This window comes from Chlorocebus sabaeus, chromosome 21, assembly GCF_047675955.1.
Source record: "Chlorocebus sabaeus isolate Y175 chromosome 21, mChlSab1.0.hap1, whole genome shotgun sequence".
Lineage (NCBI taxonomy): Eukaryota > Metazoa > Chordata > Mammalia > Primates > Cercopithecidae > Chlorocebus > Chlorocebus sabaeus.
The window spans coordinates 79,055,663-79,076,283 of record NC_132924.1 but is presented as its reverse complement, the minus strand read 5'-3'; the positions used below and the strand labels follow the sequence as shown (position 1 = coordinate 79,076,283).

The 20,621-nt window shown below is 46.3% G+C and overlaps 1 protein-coding gene across 1 annotated transcript in view; it reads right to left on the bottom strand.

Annotated features, from left to right (window-relative positions):
* The window catches only part of CDHR3 (cadherin related family member 3), a 67,993-nt gene that overhangs the window by 18,121 nt on the left and 29,251 nt on the right, over window positions 1-20,621 (bottom strand). The window contains 5 exon segments of the mRNA XM_073009240.1: window positions 2,144-2,315; window positions 10,502-10,691; window positions 13,686-13,830; window positions 16,745-16,767; window positions 18,919-19,001. Coding sequence (XP_072865341.1) covers window positions 2,144-2,315; window positions 10,502-10,691; window positions 13,686-13,830; window positions 16,745-16,767; window positions 18,919-19,001 — 613 coding nt within the window.

Genomic DNA, 20,621 nt, shown 5'->3' with positions numbered 1-20,621 from the left:
CCAGGAGAGAGAATCTATGTACAAAGATGTTCATTAAGCACTATTGCTCAGGATCACAACTTCAGATTCGTTGCAGAAAAGCACAAAATTGAATCTTATATGCAGGGTTACTTCATTATAGTAGTCCCCCCTTATTATCTGTGGTTTTGCTTTTGGCAGTTTCAGTTACTTGCAGTCAACCACAGTCTGAAAATAGTGAGTACAGCACTATAAGGTATTTTGAGAGAGAAACCACATTCACATAACTGGTTTTCTTTATTCTTTTTTTAGAGATAGGGGTCCCCTTTGTTGCCCAGGCTGGCGTGCAGTGGCTATTCACAGGTGTAATCATAGCTCACTGTAGCCTCAAACTCATGGCCTCAAGTGATCCTCCCATCTCAGCCTCCTAAGTAGTTGGCACTATGGGTGTGCACCACCATGCCCAGTGTCACATAACTTTTGTTATAGTATTTTGGTATAATTTTTCTATTTTATTATTATTATTGTCAATGCTTACTGTACCTAATTTATAAATTAAACTTACTACAGGTATTTATGTATAGAAGGAAAAAACATAACTTATTTAGGGTCTGGTACTATCTGTGGTTTCGAGCATTCACTAAGGGTCTTGGAACATATGGATAAGGTGGATAAGGGGGCACTACTGTATTTAAAATTCATATGCAGGCTGGGCACAGTAGCTCATGCCTATAATCCCAGCACTTGGGGAGGCCAAGGTGGGAGGACTGCCTGAGACCAGGAGTTTGAGACCAGCCTGGGCAACATAGCAAGACTCCATCTCTAGAAAAACCTAAAAAAAAAGCCAGGCACGGTGGCACACTCCTGTAGTCCCAGCTGCTAGGGAGGCTGAAATGTGAGGATCACTTGAGCCTAGGATTTCGAGAGTTTGAGGCTGTGGTGAGCTATGATTGCACCACTGTACTCCAGCCTGTGTGACAGAGTGAGACAAGGTATCTTAAAAATAAATAAATATGGCTAACCCGGTGAAACCCCGTCTCTACTAAAAAAATACAAAAATCTAGCCGGGCGAGGTGGCGGGCGCCTGTAGTCCCAGCTACTCGGGAGTCTCGAGGCAGGAGAATGGCGTGAACCCGGGAGGCGGAGCTTGCAGTGAGCTGAGATCCGGCCACTGCACTCCAGCCTGGGCGAGAGAGCGAAACTCCGCCTCAAAATAAATAAATAAATAAATAAATAAATAAATAAATAAATAAAAATAAAAAATACCTATGCATATATGTATAAAATAGACATAAAATATATCTATAGAAAAGAGACAAGAAGGACATGTACCAAACTATTAACACTGGTTATCAGTGAATGGTGATGCTTTTCTGTGCTTTCTGTATTTTCTACAATGAACATGTATTAATTTCCTAAACAGAAAAAAATAGAAATTATTTTTAAGATGGCACTATGAATAAAGTGGGTGAGATGTTCTTGGGGATTGAAGAAGGGTTTGGGATGGGAGGTGGAGAAGAAAGCCGGGTGAGGGGAAGGGTAGTGGGTTGCTGGCTTCCCTCCCTGAGGCTGCTGCTTTCCCAACCCTTTCATTTTTCTCTTCTCCTTCCCCACCACCTTCCAGCAGGAACTCTGTAAGGAAAGGTCTAACTCCGCTCATTGGGACCCACTTTTCATGTCCATCCTTCTTCCAGTGCAGCTTTTGTCCCCTGGAGTTGCTAGGGAGGGGGCTCCCTACACATCCTCACTGTCTCACTCTCCTCTGGTCTCCAGTGGTTCCACGGTGTGGAATTTGTCCAGACACACTCAAGGTCCCGGCCCTGCTTTCTATCACCTCACACCTCTATGGGCCGGGAATGAGCACTCAAATAAACAAAAGTGCCTGAGCACAGAGGGCACTGATGTGTCTGTGAAGGCATGCTAAGCAGGCACACAAACTGCATGCTATGCAAGAAAGAATCCAGTCCTTAGCAGCCCAGGCACAACTATGTGTAACAAACGATTCCTGGAACCGGGGTAAAATAAAGAGCGGTTGGGGAACACAGACTCACTATTAAGCCTGTCAGTTACAGTCGCTCTGAGAGGGGGTTACCTTGGAAATTTCTCTCTATGGGGCAGCAAAAGCACGATGCATGTTGGACCAATTCCCAATGCCCTTTTAATGATGCAATGACCATTAACTGACCACAATTTTCCCAGAGCCAGCTGGATCCTGTAAAAATCTGCCGCCGCTCCCCACTCCAGATGGCATGGTGAAGTTGAATCTGTTGTTTGGTGCCTCACTGTCATCATCAAAGCAGAACTTGTTCAGGTCAAGAAGCAACGTCCCCTTGGCTGTTCTTTCCGGCACCATAATGCTGGTGAAAAGACACAATCCAGTATTTCCCCCAACAAATGGTAATCGACTGTTCCTTCTCACATGGGTCCTGGGCTAGACACCTCTACTTTAACTGCAATTCAAAGTGAGTCCATGGTCACTGCAGTCACCTCCTAACTGGTCTCCCTGATTCTGCCCTTGCTACCTTTGGGGCTATTTTAAACACAGCGGCCAGAGGGATCCTGTTAACATGTTGTCAGATCATGTCACTCCTCTGCTCCTAAGTCCCAAATGGCTCCTCATTTCATTCAGAGTCCCACTTTTGATCTGCAGGATGTTTCATGACGTGCCTGCCTTTTCCTCTCTGAACTCGTCTCCCACTAGCTCCTTTCCTTGTCCACTCTCCTCCTGCCACTCTGGCCTTCTGGTGCTCCCTGAACTCTTCATGAGGCTCTGGCCTCAGCATCACTGCATTAGCTGTGGAATCCTCTCCCCCCAAATACCCATGTGACTCACACTTTCACTTTCATCTATCTAATCAAATGTCACCTTATCAGTGAGGCTACCTGATCGAGAATGGCAATATTCCCTGTCCCGTACTTCCTCTCCTATTCCCCTCTTTATTTTTAATTCCCAGCACACATCATTATCTGATGCACCATATATTTCTGTTGTTTATTCTGTTTATTGTCTATTTCCCTCCTAGAAAGTAAACTCTATGAGGGCAAGGATCTTTGCTTGTTTCTTGGCACACTCAATAAATATTTGTTGAATGAATGAACAATAGACTTATAAGACTAGCACAGTTGTGAAGAAGAAGAGAAGAGAAATACAAATTTTACCTCCTGCCTGAAGGAGTTTCTAATTGGGCTAGGGAGAATCCCTGTACCCCTCATCTCCCATGCTTTGAAGATTGAGAATTCTTTGACTTGTGTTCTAGTGGCTTCAATGACCTAGAAGGGCCTCCTAACACCTTCATATTATTCATCCAAAAGATGTTTATTAATGGTCAAATTTGGGGGTCTCAATCTCAGTAGACTCCAGGGTTTAGGCAAATAACACAAATGAATAAAGCTACCCCCAAACTCAGAGCCTTCCCATCAAGCCCAGCTTGCTGTAGGAGGCTTTGAGGGAGACCAATGAACACCTGGAGGCTTCAAATCATTGAGAGACTTTCTCCTGTCTCCAGGTTTCAGTTCCTCCATCTATAAAATGGACATAAATGATATCAATTCGTTTTTACTACGTAACACACCATCCCCAAACTGAGTGAATTAAAACAACAAGCATTTATGATTTCTCACAGTACTATAGGTTTTCCCACAGTCCTTTTGGTTTAAGTTTGGCTCAGCTGGTCTCTGTGGTCACTGACAGCTTGGCTGGGGCTGGATGGTCTAGGATGGCCTCACTCACATGCCCAGTGGTGGGAAGGTGCTTGGTTTCTGCTTCTTGTTGTTCTCATCTTCTAGGAGGCTAGTCTAGGCTCATTGCATGGAGGTCTCTGGCTTCCAAAAGTAACAAGAGAGGGCAAATCCCAATGCGCATGCATTTTCCAAGCCTCTGCTGTGCCATGTTTGTTAATGCTCCAGTGGTCAAAGCAATTCACATGGTCAAGTTCAGATTCAAGGAGACCCATCTCTTGATGGAATAGCAAAATCACATTGCAAAGGAGCATGCATGCAGAGCAAGCAGGGAGGAATTTGTGGCTTTTCTTTCTTTTTTGTTTGTTTTGGCTATCTATCTTAATCATATTTTGCCTTGGTAGAATTTCTTACAAAAAGATATCGTGGCTGTCATGAGAATGTGCCTGGAAGACCTTCAACCATGAGAGCATAACTGACCATCGGCCTCAGCTGCTGGGCTCTGAATCCATCACTGTGTTTGTGGTGAGACCACGTACCAACAACTGGTCATGGCAAAGATACTAAGGCTCATTCCTGTCCTGTGTCAGCTGACACTGACTCCAGGACCCCCAGTGCCCTAGCTGAACACTCCTTAGACTGCATGGCAGCCTAGAATATATCCAACTACCTTTTCTCCCTCTTTCCTTTACTCGGATCAGCCTTGCATCATGATCTGATGACTTGCCCAGCCTTGTCCATCTCTCTCCCCATTTTCTGCCACAGGCATCTCCCCTAATAATAATAATAGCCTTGCACATTTAACCCCATCCTAGCATCTGGTTCTTGGAGCATACACTTCTCTCTGCAACCAAACTCTGCTCCCTTCTTTGTTCCACATCCTCTTTTCATGGCAGATAAAATCGGCCCTGGGCTCAGTGCATACAGAGCAAAGTCTGACAGCAAGAATGGTCATGGGCCACTTGCTTGAGGATAACAGGTTTGCTTGCTGGAGCGAAAACAGGTGTAATGGAGTCTCCATGATGCCTCATTGGCAAAGATTACCTCTGTATTTCAGCAGGATTGGAGTCTGAGCATTCCTGCCTTGATTGCACAATGTCATGGTTTCATTCATAGGGACTTAGAATAGACACTACTTATTAAACACCAACTGCATGCTGTATCATACCGAGCACTTTAAAAACACTATCTCTAATTTCCTCATCTCAGAGAGGTTTGTATTCTTGTCTCCACTGCACGGGGGAAGAAAGAGTGGTTCCGAGCATTTTCAACGCCTGTCCAGGAAAGTGGATGTATACAGACTCGATCCTCTGCAGTGTTAGAGTCACTGTAAACTTTAACTTCCATCGATAAGTATCCAGGCTCACAGATGGTTTGGGGATCTAAGCCTTGATTTCAACTCTGCAGAAGCCAGGAGATTGCATCATTTAAAGAATCCAAGGTTCTGAAGCCAGACGTTTCAGGCACTCCAACAGAGGCCTCTTCACTTGGCCCCCCAGAACTGTTTGGCCTGTTCTCTCATTCATCCCTGACAGCTGGGTTTTTTCCCCTAAACGCCTAACTTGGAAAGCCACTCCCCTCACTCAGCAATCCCTGCCTCAAAAGCGGACTACCTTCGCTCCCAGACATCAGACCATGTTTCTCTCCCCATGCAAAGGCGACTGTGTCCAGCCCGTTCCGAATCAGCCAAACTGCTCCGCCTCTTGCTCACAAACAGCTTGTGAAGCGCTTTCAGTGAAGAGCCTGACAATTTACAACCAGAGCGGGGGTTGTCACGGTGCCTCGGAAGCCTCCGCTGGGCCCTGGGCTCTTTCATTATCAGCCTGGGAAAGCCGCAGGGGCCACGGTGCGAAGGGCTGGGAGCCTGCAGGGGCCCTCGCGGGCAGCAGGGGGCGCCCGCCTCCTCCAGGCCGCCCTCCTCCCAGCGGGAGCACAGCACGCGGCCTCCAGCAGCCGCGCTGACCCCACCGGCTCTGCCACCTGCTCTCAAGAACTCCATAGCAGAGACCGTGCCCACAGCCTCTGAGGAAGGAACAAACATTAAAGAGCAAGTGTCAGAGACTGTGGCAGAACCACTGCCATTGTCACTTTGTTCTGTTTGGACCTGCTTGTGTGCTTGGCTTTGACATAGTCCGACTGGAGAAGGTATAAGGTTGGGAGGATGGCGGGTGCTGCAGGTTAGGGCTTCTCAGCCCTCTCGCACCCACCCTTATGCAGCCTTGGGACGCGGGGCTGGGCTTTAGGCTGAAGACCTCCACCGCTGGAACTGCAGAGGAGGCGTCCCTTTCGTTGCCCTTCCTTACATCTTGGCGTTCATAGGGTGGCTGAGAGGTTCTCCCGCTAGAATAGCCCAGAGAAGGGACTTGAGCCTTGGTTAGATTATCTTCAGTAATAAATGCAGTTAGTCCAGTTACGGATTTCACTTCGGCCTTCAGGGCTAATCTGGAGGGAAGATTATCAAGAGCAGGACTCTGTTTGGGCTTGCCTGGACAATCTAGGATATTCAAATTGCAGTTTCACCAGCTAATATGGAACACAGTCTGCAAACTATCCTCCCATACCCCAGGGGAATCTGGACTGCAGGAAGCCAAATATACAATTAACAGATATGCACTGAAGAGAGAAAATGGACAAGGAAGGTTTGAGACAGCACAGCCCTCTCCAGACATTCTCACTTCTTAACCTTCACCCCCTACCTCTTAGGGCAGAGGAACAAGGAAGAGCAGGAGGACAGAAGAGGGCAGGAGCTTCCCAGGATGTACTGGAACCACCCAAGAGTGCTAGCACAGATTTAAAATGTCAAATAAAGTGTAAGTGTGATGCTGCAAATTGTCTTTACTCCATCCCCAGGGCCCAGACATCTCTCAATTTATGCATGTAAAGGTGTGGAAGTCACAATCCTAACTACCCATGCAGCTATCCCCACCCATCTAATGGACTTGTAGGGCTTAGGTTGGGATAGGAACCTACTATGTGCTCAAGATTGTGACTGACGTTATTGGGGTGTCAGCAGGAAGCAGCTGGTGAATTAAGATCATTCTAGGAGGGGTCAGTAAAGGGACTATGAAGAAGGTGCTCACAGAGTATATGGAAATCTCATGGTACAGTGCAATATCTCAGGGCTCATGAGAGTGAAGCACCCTTACCACCTCTAGGCCCAGGGGAGCCAGTGGAGGAATCAGGCCCTGCCACCAGGGACAGAGAGCTGCCTATGGGAATGGAGATATTCAGGCAGGGGAGGGATGTACCCAGCTCACGAGGAGGGAGACTGACCCTCCTCTTTCCCTCTTTCCAGGACTCCCCATTGGCCAACCAGAAACTGAAAGGCAAGGGAGCTGGTTGGTACCTGATATGGTTTGGCTGTGTCCCCACCTAGATCTCATCTTGAATTCCCACATGTTGTGAGAGGCACCCAGTGGGAGGAAATTGAATCATGGGGGCAAGTCTCTCCTGTGCTGTTCTTGTGATAGTGAATAAGTCTTACAAGATCTAATGACTTTATAACGGGGAGTTTCCTTGCACAAGCTCTCTCTTTGCCTGCTGCCATCCGTGTAAGACATGACTTGCTCCTCCATGCCTTCTGCCATGATTGTGAGGCTTCCCCAGCCACGTGGAACTGTAAGTCCATTAAACCTCTTTTGTAAATTACCCAGTCTCATGTATGCCTTTATCAGCAGTATGAAAATGGACTAATCCAGTGAATTGGTACCAATAGAGTAGGGTACTGCTGTAGATACCTGAAAATCTGGAAGCAATTTTGGAACTGGGTAACATGCAGGGGTTGGAACAGTTTGGAGGGCTCAAAAGAAGACAGGAAAATATGAGAAAGTTTGGAACTCCCTTAAGACTTGTTGAATGGCTTTGACCAAAATGTTGATAATTATATGGACAATTAAATCCAGGCTGAGGTGGTCTCAGATGGAGATCAGGAACTTGTTGAGAACCAGAGCAAAGGTAACTCTTGTTATGTTTTAGCAAAGGGACTGGTGGCATTTTGCCCCTGCCCTAAAGACTTGTAGAACTTCGAACTTTAGAGAGATGATTTAGGGTATCTGGTAGAAGAAATTTTTAAGCAACAAAGCATTCAAGATGTGACTTGGGTACTGTTAAAGGCATTCAGTTTTATGAAGAAAGCAGAGCTTAAAAATTTGGAAATTTTGCAGCCTGACAATGCGATAGAAACGAAAATTCCGTTTTCTGAGGAGAAATTCAAGACAGCTGCAGAAATTTACATAAGTAACAAGGAGCTGAATGTTAATCACCAAGACAATGGGGAAAATGTCTCCAGGGCCTGTCAGAGATCTCTGTGGGAGCCACTCCCATCACAGGCCCAGAGGTTTAGGAAGAAGAAATGGTTTCATGGGCCAGGCCCAGTGTCCCTCTGTTGTGTGCAGCCTAGGGACTTGGTGCCCTGCATCCCAGCTGCTCTAGCTGTGACTAAAAGGGGCCAAGGTACAGCTCGGGCTATTGCTTCAGAGGTTGGAAGCCCCAAGCCTTGCCAACTTTCATGTGGTGTTGAGCCTGTGGGTACACAGAAGAATTGAGGTTTGGGAACCTCCATTTAGATTTCAGAGGATGTATGGAAATGCCTGGATGCCCAGGCAGAAGTTTGTTGCAGGGGCAGCCCCTCATGGAGAACCTCTGCTAGGGCAGTGCAGAAGGGAAATGTGGGGTTGCAGTTCCCACACAAAGTCCCTAGTAGGGCACTGCCTAGTGGAGCTCTGAGAAGAGGGCCACTGTCCTCCAGACCCCAGAATGGTAAATCCACTGACAGCTTGTACCATGCACCTGGAAAAGCCACAGACATTCAAGTGCCAGCCCGTGAAAGCATCCGAGATGGAAGCTGTACCCTGCAAAGCCACAGGAATGGAGCTGCCCAAGATTATGGGAACCCACCTCTTGCATAAGTGTGACCTGGATGTGAGACATAGAGTCAAAGGAGATGATTGTGAAGCTTTAAGATTTGACTACCCCGCTGGATTTCAGACTTGCATGGGGCCTGTAGCCCCTTCATTTTGGCCAATTTCTCCCATTTGGAACAGCTGTAACAATGCCTATACCCCCATTGTATCTAGGAAGTAACTAACTTGCTTTTGATTTTACAGGTTCATAGGCAGAAGGGACTTGCCTTGTCTCAGATGAGACTTTGGTCTGTGGACTTTTGAGTTAATGCTGAAATGAGTTAGGACTTTGGGTGACTGTTGGGAAGGCATGATTGTTTTTGGAATGTGAGAACATGAGATTTGCAAAGCGCTGGGGCAGGATGATATGGTTTGGCTGTGTCTCCACCAAAGGTTCATCTTGAATTCCTACATGTTGTGGGAGAGACCTGATAGGAGGAAATTGAATCATGGGGGCAAGTCTTTCCTGTGTTGTTCTCGTGATAGTGACTAAGTCTCATGAGATCTGATGGATTTATAAGTGGGAGTTTCCCTACACAAGCTCTATCTGTTTGCCTGCTGCCATCCCTGTAAGATGTAACTTGCTCCTCCTTGTCTTCTGCCATGATTGTGAGGCTTCCCCAGTCATGTGGAACTGTAAGTCCAATTAAACCTCTTTCTTTTGTAAATTGCCCAGTCTCAGGTGTATCTTTATCAGCAGCATGAAAACAGACTAATACAGTATCCATCCAGGTCAGCGTCTTGGAGCACAGAGCAGGGTGGAGACTGGATCTGAAGGGACAAGTCAGTGGTGCGTCCAGAACAGAGTTTAACCATTTTGATATCAGACTCGAGGCCACATGGATCCTTTAGCATTACGCTGGGCATGCCATTTGGGAGAGGGAAACATTCATGAGTATAATAAAGGAATTTCTATTTCCCCTACTCCTCCAAGGCAATCCTGGTCTAGGGTCCTTTGTCCTCTGCATGTATTGGGTCTATGTCCAGAGTCACCTGGAGAAAACTTACAAAACGACTCAAAGATAAACTCAGGAGACTCACCCCATGGGGACATCTGGAACTGAGACCCACCCTGGTCATCAGCCTTGCTCCAGATACAGGGCTGTCTTTTAGCAAGGGCTACTGTGGAGTTGCTCCCCACAACTCAAATTCCTCCCAAAGAGCCCTCTTCAGCCTCTCAGGAGACCAGAGACTGGCTGGAACAAAACCTTAGAGATGAGGCTTATGTGAGAAAGTACTAATCATGTGACTCTGACAAAATAGTAGAAAGATAATATTGTTTTCAAAAAGCATATTAATCCAGAATCACAAGCGACTTTATTGTAAAATAATAGCAAATAGATTGTGGGACAAAGAATGAGTCAAAATATACAAAATCACTTGTATCCCACTTGTACCTGCATTTTTTCCCTTTCGGATGTCTTTTGTTTATATTCAATTAAGTTGTGTAAGGTGAATTCGATGCTTTGTTTGGTTTTACATAAGTACTTGGTTTGATTTATTCATCTGGCTGGTGGTGTGTTTCTCTGGGAGTTCCTATTCACTGATCCTAAGTCTCAAACATCTATTATAACTGCTAACTAACAGCCCCATCTTGCCACCCGTGGCAATAAACAAAAACAGGCACGGTCTAGAGAGGGCCTAACAAGTCCCTGTGGTCCTTTTCACCAACGGAGATGAGCAGGATATAGAAGGGAGCAAAATAAAAAATAATTTTTAAGAGTAAGAAAGTGAACAAGGGAGATAATGAAGAAGAAGGAAAATGAAAGAGAGGGAAGAAAAAAGGATGACAACAAGGAAACCTGTGGACAAAAGTGAACAGTTCACATCAATTTATTCTACTAAGCTGTTTCTCCAAATGCTTATAATTCTTCAGGTCCTCCTGAGAATATACCAGAGAAGCCAAAGGGTGGAGGACCACCAAAGAGGTAGAATGTCCAACCCAAGTTTCAAAGTGTGCATACCTGAAGGTGGACCTTTGGCATGTGGCAGGATTGTTGCTGATGTCTTCCACAATGAAGGTCATCTGGATGTGATTCTCCTGACCCCCATATGGTCTGTCCTTCACTAGAACTTCCAGGGAAATGGTAGGAGTTTGTCTCAATTCACCTGCATCTCGGTGTATCATTTGGGCCACTTGGATTGCACCAGTCACGAAGAAAGCAAAGGTTAGAATGTGACCCTTTGAAGAGAAATGAAAAGGAATACAGAAACTTGGAGAAAACTGGAAAAGACCATTCTAACATGAGGAAGAGCTTATGCAGAGCATAATCTCTATACAAATACATTTTTGAAAACCCATTAAGTTCCTCTGTTAGACATTTATTGGGGTATCTTGCCTGACCCTTCTAGGATTTTTCACACCGTACTCCAGAGTTGGATCCCTGGTGGCAGCCCTTGCCCAGAGTGGACTGGACTGGTGAATAACTGACTCCAGCTTGACCCACAGGGCTCTCTTATTGGAGAATTTGTAACTGAAAGGCACACATTGGAAGATCACAGGCTAATTGTGGAGCTACAGAGCCTAGGTCCCTGGGGCAGCACTGGGTCACATCCTTCGTATGCCCCCATCTTTTGACATTTTCTTAGGAGATGCCCAGAATCCTGTTGATAGATGTCCCTGCCTTTTTCTTTTATTTTTCTTTTTTTTTTTTTTTTTTCTGTTAGCTTGGTTCGCCTTAGTTTCTGTTACCTGCGACCAAAGAATCTTAATAAATATGCTCAACAAAAAGAAAAAAAAAAACTCACTCTGCTTGTTAAAAGTTGAATTTTGCAACACTAGAGTGAACAGAACTCTCAGCCATGGTTATCCCTACACTATCAGCTGACAGGGCATTAGGACGTTTTCAGAGGCAGTGCACAATTACTGCCTTTGCCTGGCTCTCCTGGGAATAGGTATCCTTTGCCCGAAAGCCTAAGGAGCCAATAGCACATTTTTTTGGGGGGATTGTCTAAGGCTGGAAGTCCTTTTTGGTGATGCGATCAGGACTTACAGGAGTGGGGCAGTCTGGTAGTGGTTAAGAAGATAGGCCTGAGGAATCAGGTGGCTTAGGTTGGTACTTGAACTTCACGACCTACAAGCTGTAAGACCTTCAACAAATTGTTTAACCTGCCTGAGGCTCTCCCTAGGCCTCAGTTTCCTCATCTGTAAAATGTGAACGATGATAGTTCATTCAGTTGCTATCTTGAGTACTTGAGATGAGATGTATGTGAATAATCACTCAGCATAATGCCTGGTGTGTACTAAGGCCCCAGGAAAAGATGGTTATAGAAGTGCAGAGAAGGGAAATTCGTCCCCTTTAGAGATATTCAGATGGGAAAATAACTCCCATCGGTCTGGCAGATTGAGCAAAATGACACTGTCCCATGCAGTTACCACTAGTCACATGAGAGTTATTGAGCAATTAAATGGTGCTAATCCAAATTGAGATGTACTGTAAGCATAAAACATACAACAGTCTTCCAAGACTTGGTACCAAAGAAAATGATATGAAATATCTCATGAATCACTTTTTTTTTTTTTTTTTTTGAGACAGGGTTTTGCTCTGTCACCCAGGCTGGAGTAGAGTGGAATGATCATAGCTCACTGCGGCCTTAAACTCCTAGGCTCAAGAGATCCTCCTGCCTCAACTTCCTGAGTAGCTGGGACTATAGGTGTGGATCACCACACTCAGCTAATTTTTAAACTTTTAGTAGAGACAGGGTTTCGCTACGTTTCCCAGGCTGGTCTCAAACTCCCGGGCTCAAGCGATCCTCTGGCCTCAGCCTCCCAAAGTGTTGGGATTACAGACATGAGCCACCATGCCTGGCCGTGAATAACTTTTAAGTATTGATCACGTGTTGAAATAATATTTTATACATGTTAAATAAAAATGCCTAATTAAAATTAATTTCTCCTATATCTTTTTACTTTTTAAAAATGTGACTACTAGAGACTTTGAAATTATATAAGTGACTTGATTCTATTCTTATTGGACAGTGCTGATATAGCCCCTCTCTTCAGAAGACTTCGGGGAACCCTCAGGATAAGTAACCCATCCATCCTTACACACCTGCCTTTGAGAAAAAGGTGATGGGATTCAGGACACATTATCCCAAAATATGGCACCTTGGCATTTGAGAAAACAGCAGAAGCAGGAAGGTCTCTGACCTTCTCCAGCCCTTCTTCCCTGAAGCAGCCCATAAAAGAGCTCTCTGGCTTTCGTTTGAAGCAGTCATAAGACCTTCATTCCAGCGGTATCCTACCTATACCTGGAGGAAAGGAACATCCTATTCTGGAAGACAGAGATGCCAGGAAAAATCTGAACAAACAGACCTTGCTAAATTCCCCAGGTTTATTATCATTGGGTCATACCCTTTTGTCCTGCAATCATACTTCTCCATAATTACTCACTTCATCAAACTGAGCATAAAAACACATGGATTTCCCTGTTTCTTTGAGTCTTCATTTCTGAAGACTCTGGTGTAACATAAAACTTAATATTGAATAAATTTGTATGCTTTTCTCTTGTTAATCTGTCTTTTTTTATAGAGGTCTCAGTCACAAATCTAACAATGGGTAAGAAAATAAATCTCTTCACCGCCCCCGCCCCATCCCCCACAAAGGTGAAGAGCAACATAGCTGTCAACCCTATTTAGTTTGCCCAACCCCCATGCCAGCTGCTTTTAATACATCTATTACCTTGGTAACCAATGATGACCCCAGACAGAAAGACATGCCCCATACCAGAAGATAAGAAAAATACAATCAGCTCTCTGTATCCATGGGTTCTGCATCCTCAGATTCAACCAACTGAGGATTAAAAATATTCAGGAAAAATAAATGGCTGGTTGCATCTGTACTAAACATGTACAGACATTTTTTTCTTTCATTATTCCCTAAACAATACAACAACTATCTACATAACATTTACATTGCATTGGGTATTATAAGGAATCTAGAGATGATATAAAGTATATGGGGAACATGCATAGGTTATATGCAAATACGATGCCATTTTATAGGAGAGACTTGAGCATACATGGATTTTGGTATCCATGGTGCGTCCTAGAACCAATTCTCATGGGTGTCGAGGGACAACTGCATTGTAAAACAATTCAAATGGCTGAATTAGAGGATACACTTAAGGATGGAGGTGAGTGCCTTACACTGATTTATCATGAAATATTTGCTAACAGTGGTAATGCTGTAGAGGAGGTGACTAGGAAAACCTTCATCATCAGGATTCTCCGCTGTGATATTGGCCATGATGCTTCCTGGACTCAGTTCCTCCAGGATCGGGTACACTCATGTCTGACTGGAACAGAGATATAGCAGATACAGCTAATTTTCAGGGACATGGGAAGGTAGCGTCTAGGCGATTGATATTTTGGTTAGTGCTAAATATAGTGCAGAGCTGTTCAAGTTGTATCAACATGCTCAGAGGGAGAGCACAGCAGTGGAAAGGAGGGGTGGCTGGCTTTTGTATTCCCAAAGATCACATCCCTGTGGATGTGAAGAAAGTACCTGTGAAGAAAATATGCTGTCGTTGCGACAATTTACATGGGCCACAGTCTCTGACCCTACACACATCTGCCTGATGTCATTTCAGATCAGCCTTGGCATTAACGTCTTTTGAAATAAGGATAGGTGGCCTATCCGGCTAGCTTTTCTCATTTTCCCACTTTTTGTGCAGATTTCCCTGAATTCTTTTAGAAATCAGTGTGTCCAGAGTTACATGCCAGGGTCATGTCCAGAGTTGCGGGTTCCCTCCCTTGTTCCTGACTCCTATCCCATGGCTGCCACCAGAAGCCAGAAAAATTGTGAAGCTTCTGTATTCTCATGCCTTTGCTCACTTTTTTTTCTTCCTTTTTTTTTTTTTTTTTTTTTTTTTTGCCTGAGGATATAGAATTTATGCACAGAACTTGTGTACCTTTCCAAGTTGCATTAATCATGAGGTCAGCTTTCTGAACTGAGAAATAGGTCCCCTGGCAGAAGACCAGTCCCCATTATTGTCCTCCTTCTTGCAAGATAACCCCAAATCACCAACTTACCCATCTTCCTCAGACCTCCACCAATGCCTTTGGAACAAGCCAGTAGTGAGACTGATAGGTTGGGAGTTTTAACTAACTATACATTGAGTAATTTTGAATGCTCTAAGGGAGGCTTATTGTTTAAAATAACTCTGCAGGAATATGGGGCAAATAGTCACCTCTAATTTCCCAGTTTCCCAAGTGGAGGTCTTCCCATATGGGATCTTCAAGAGGGGTATAGTACTTCTTAGATCTAAGTGACTGCATTCCTTTCATGAGCTCGGAATATTTCTGCTGTGCTATCTCACCAACCCTATAAGGTAGGTAGGGCCAGAGGAAGGAGAAATGGCAGGAAATCAATAGCTAGAGTCAGAGGCAGTCAGAGAAAGGCAGGAACCAGGGCCTCACCCCAACCCTCCCCACCAGGGCTCCTCCCTGGATCCAAGTTCCCCCCACATCCATTCACAAGGTGGTCTTCTGTGGGTATACTCCATTGCTGGGGGAGAGTAATCATGTTCAGCCTAAGGTCACTCCAAGGTCCCACTGAAACAGGCCCATTCATCCTTTCCCTTACCTGACATACCTCCTACTCAGGGAGTCTGTGATGCTGCCCCTGATGGGTCTAGGAATAGGCAAAGGGGGATGGGGCCAAAGAGATGGGGTGGCAGGAACCGAAACCAGAACCAGGAGGGAAGGAGATGACCCCAGCTCCCTAGGCTGGGCCAAGCCCCTCAGTCCCTTCTGTGAGTGCCCCTGTTGTTGATATAGTATGCTTTTGCTTTGGTCATCATGAGTGAGTTCTGTTAACTTCCAACACAGAGGCCACTAAGATGCCTGTGCTAATCACACAGCCATGCGCTACTGCTCCAAGCATGCTCCTAGTAAAAGCATCACCAAGGAGCTGGTTAGACATGCAGACCTCAGGTCTGCCCACCCCAGCTCTCCGAACCAGGATTGGCTTTTTCACAAGATGCCCCGCAGATCTGTATAGGCTTTAACGTTTCAGAAGGATGATTATAAGATGATGCCACAGGTGGCAACCACAGGCTCCCAGCCTCCCACAGGACAGAGAGAGGACACAGAGGAAAAGCCCCTTCCTCCCATCATCCCTCCTTCCTTCTCAGGCAGTGGTTCTCAGCTGGGGGGTGGGGGTGGTGTCTGAACACATGTTTGATTTTCACAACTAGGGGAGAGAGCTGCTATTGATGTTTAGGGGACAGAACCTGGAGATGCTGCTAAACATCCTCCAATGCACAGGACAGCCCCTCTACAAAGGGGTACCTGGCTCAATGCCAGCAGTGCTGCTGTTTAAGAAACTCTGCTCTGAAGGCTCATCTAGTCCATGCTGGGTGCTTCCAGGAACCCAGATCCCCGAGAAGGGAACTAGTCAGGCTATTGGCCATGACACAGCTGCTCAGGTGAAATATTCTCTCCTTGGTTAACCTGACATTGAGCCTGGCAGGAGATAAAATCTTTAGTCTATTTGACTTTTGAATCCAAGATACAGGTATATATAAAATATCATTCAACATAGACGACAGTTAAGAGCTATTCAAAGCACAGTGAAGCCAGGTGCCATGCAGCCACCCTGACAGAGTAAAGCTCTGCTACCACTTGTATTCCCACACCCTTCTTCCCTGTAACACATGACCCCCAGAGCTTGGGCCAGCAGCCACACTCATGGGGAAGGGTGTGAATGCTGGGAAGCCATGGATGGCTTCACCACTATGAATGAGTATTCAGTAAGTGCTCAAGATGTGCATGACACTGCCAGGCACCAGGTAGAAAAGGACTGAGTAAATACAAAAGAAATGGGCAGGAGAGGAGAAAGACCTACCTACCCAACTCTAAAATAAAGTGCTCTGCACACACAGCAAGCTCCGTGCACAGGAAAACAGTAAATATGTCAGGTGCTTTTTTTTTTTTTTTCTTTTTTTGAGATGGAGCTCTGCTCTTGTTGCCCAGGTTGGAGTGCAGTGGCATGATCTCAGCTCACCGCAACCTCCGCCTCCTGGGTTCAACCAATTCTCCTGTCTCAGCCTCCTGAGTAGCTGGGATTGCAGGCACCCGCTACCACGCCTGACTAATTTTGTATTTTTAGCAGAGACAGGGTTTCACCATGTTGGTCAGGCTGGTCTCGAACTCCTGACCTCAGGTGATCCACCCGCCTCGGCCTCCCAAAGTGCTGGGATTACAGGCGTGAGCCACCGCACCCGGTCTGTCAGGTGCTTTTATAATAAGATGCTCAAATTCAATAATGGCAGACTCCTGGATCATGCGTCCTGAGTCTATAAAGCTTTCTGACATTTGTCGCCAACCAGGGGTACAATGGGGAGACATTCTCAAGAACAGACATAGGACTTGCTTTGGTTGTGTTAACTGCATGAGTTTAACAAATAGTAAAGATAGACAGGCTGTCTGTACGTTTTACATTTGTATTTCACCCTCAAACTCAGTACACTTGAGTCTGTTTGAAGATTTAATTTTGTTAATCCTGAATTAAAGAAGTTATCATTAGTGCTAGCACTGATTTATGGGAAAAGGAGGCTCAGAAGCTCAAGGGAATCATGAAAGCCCCCGAAGTCAGCATGTAGTTTGAAGCCGAGCAAATCCTTTCAAATGGCAATGGCTGAGGGATGAGGTTCTCTCACTGACTGCCCCCACTCGTTCTTTTGGAGTGAGGCTCTAGCAGACCCATCCTCACCTTCAACCAAGGAATGCTGTTTGAATAAAGTCGACTAACTTAAAAAGCGAACAAACAGACAAAAGACTGTTACACAGATCATGCTGTCTGCCTGGGGATGGAGCCCAATATGTTCCTCTTTCAAACCTAAAATGAGAACCAGAGAGTTCCAGGCTGACCTCTGGGCGCATCCTAAGCCAGCAAGGGTCATGTTCTCTCTCAGCTAAAGTCAGTTTCTGTATTTTGGAAGATGTGGTCCAAACCAAATGGTTTATAAGCTCTGCCCCTGGGGAGGACTTACTATTTTTCACTTTGCAACCCCATTAACCTTCCTCCCCTCCTCCCAGATGGGACTTGTGGGGAAGGTGTCAAAGAATGCATCTGCTCCAGCCCTGCAGCCATCACCTTCCTCTGGGGGTTCTTGAAGAATGCAGACTGTGTGGGCCCATACCTGAGCCTGAGTCTGGGTTGGGATGTCATAACTGTTAATAGGCTGCCTGGACTTTGCTCCAGGAGCCACCTGTCAGCCCAAAGGCACTGAGCTCTCCTTCTGAACCTAACCCAGCATCAGGTGCTGATGGAAAGCATTACATAACAATTTAATAACAGCAGATAAATTGAGGGCCAAGGTTTGAAAGAGGAACGTATCAGGGCTCCATCCTCAGGCTGTGGGGGTGGAGCAGATGCATTCTTTGACACCTGCCACTGGACTGTAGACTGTGTTAACATCCAGAAGTTGTGCAACTGTGGTGTGTTTGCCAAGTGGCACCAGGTTAGTCTGGGAGTGAGGTTGCCATAATACCTCCCAATCTTGGAATACTTTTGCAAGCCCTCTACCCACCTCTGAGGCCTAATGGTCTTTTATTGGTGGAGTATCCTGTGCTGAATCTATTCATAGCCATTCATGCTATTAAAGATGATTTTGCCACTTTCCTTGTGGCTGGCTCCTATGCCCATCTCAGGGACTGGGGCAGGCAGAGGCTCTGTAAGCAGTATGCCAGGCTGTTTGCAGTGCCATCTACTAGCTCAGAATCCCATCATCTCCTCCTAAATCCCCATCTACGATAGGCTCAGATCTTCTTTTGTGTCTGGGATAGTGCCAGGCACATTTTCACAAACTACCCTCCACCCGATGCATTTACCCTTCCCACCTCTGCTGGACAGAGGAGCTGCCAGACACAGCCAGATGACTTTTTTGGATCCATGATGGCAGGAAGAAACTTTGGAGCAGCCAGTAAAGGGCAGGCACCCTGAAAATAGCCCTGTCCTCAGTGCGAGGATGACATGCTAGGAGCGGGCATTAGGGAGTCGTGAGTGATGGTGCATGCTCTGGGACTCTGCTGTTACTAACGTGTGGCACTTTATTTTAAAAGCACCCTCTGCATGTGCACAGCGGCAGGCCACACCCCAGGGCATGTGTCCGCCCCTCCTCCACACCATATCCAAAATCCCATGGTGCATGTCAATGTCAGGGTACAGGAGGCAGAGGCAGCAAAGGTGGAAAACGGCAGTCCAGAGAGTCCAGAAGCCAGGACAAAGACTCTGAAGAGCTCATGCCTCTCATCTCTCCTGCAGGCCACAGCAAAGGGCATCCCTCTGCCTTGTATTAAATGTGCCAGAGGAGATGAGGCCACCTGAGAAGGAAGTGCCTGCAGCCCAGGGAGTCCTGCACGCCCTCAGGCCTACCTGGTAAAGTGAGGGGCTTCACCTGGAGTGCTCTGGAGGCTTTGAGGCCTCTACTGTCCCTCACCTCCACGATGAGATGGAAACTGCCAGGGAAACATTCCACATAAGAGAATCAAGCTTTGCTGGCACTATTTCAAAACAGGATGGGGAAAAATATGGAGTAGGAGGAGTGAGAGCAGAGCCTGTCCTTTTGGTGGTGACCCTCTCCGTAATGCCCCCACAGTCTCAGGGCCTGCAGGGCGACATTTCTCCCCCCATCTCCAAACCCACTGGCTGCTTCTCATTCTGCAGGGGCTATTCACCACCATCGTCCCACCAGGTCAGCGTCTGCTCAAGCGCCATGCTGCATGCTCTATCCCGGTGTTTCTCACAAGACCCCTGGAACGTGCATATCACTCCCATGGGAGGAAGCGAGGCTCCCACGGCTCACATGGCTAGCTCTTGTTCCCACACCTGGCGCAGAGCCAGGAGCCTCGCCTCCTTCACCCCAAGGCCAACATGTTTTCATCCACAAAGCCTGGACTTTCCCCAAGGCCTGCTCACCCTACTTTATTGCTTTCCCCTCATCAGCCCCTTTGCTTGGATGGCTGCCTCTCCCAAACAAGACGGGGTTGGAGAAGTCTTGTATAGATCAACCTTGACATTAGTGACTCCATCTTAGAAAAAAAAATGCCATCTTACATTTCAAAAGGCATCAAGCCAGCAGGGTCCAGCTGTTCACCTAATCAATAGAGACAACACTCAACCAGATAAGGGCATAATCCTTTACTATCAGTCTTCACCAGAGGACTCAAGGGCCATCAGACGAGCAGGACTTCACCGGCTCGACACGGCCATCTTGACAGACCCTGTCTTGCTGTCACTTGTAATCAGCACCCAGCATCTGCCCAAATCAAAGACTCGTCCTTGCAAGACATTGATGACCATCTGGATGTGGCCAAGACACTCTCCTTGTCCTTGGAGAGTCAGACCTTAGACATCACTGTCCTTGGTCTGGTTTATTAATCTCTTTTTTCTATTCCCTTTTCTCATGATGTTAAATGTTACTTTGTTTGATGTAGAATGTTTAATTTATAACATTTATGTGCTGATGTATTATACTATGTATGGTTTACAATATTGACTGACCTGTGGAGTGGCTTGAGTCTGTGTGCTCTGACTACTGAGTCAGCAAGAAGTCTAAGCAGAGTTGCCTCCTTGGGAATTCCATGTAGCTCATGGCTTTTAGGATTGAAATAGCATCAGTAATGGCCGGGCGCAGTGGCTCACGCCTGTAATCCCAGCACTTTGGGAGGCTGAGGCGGGTGGATCACAAGGTCAGGAGATCGAGACCATCCTGGCTAACAAGGTGAAACCCAGTATCTACTAAAAATACAAAAAATTAGCTGGGTGTGGTGGCGGGCCCCTGTAGTCCCAGTTACTCGGGATGCTGCGGTAGGAGAATGGTGTGAACCCAGGAGGTGGGAGCTTGCGGTGAGCAGAGATTGTGCCACTGCAGTCCAGCCTGGGCGACAGAGCCAGACTGTGTCTCAAAAAAAAAGAAATAGCATCAGTAAAAACCTGACCTTATGGAAAGACACAAATGTGCATGAACCTGGTTATGTTCGACCTTGCACTGCTCATGACACTCCTGTACTTGGGCACCCTTTCCCATACTGTCATTCTTGTTCTCTGGAGATCAAAAGAGACCTCCCAGACAATTG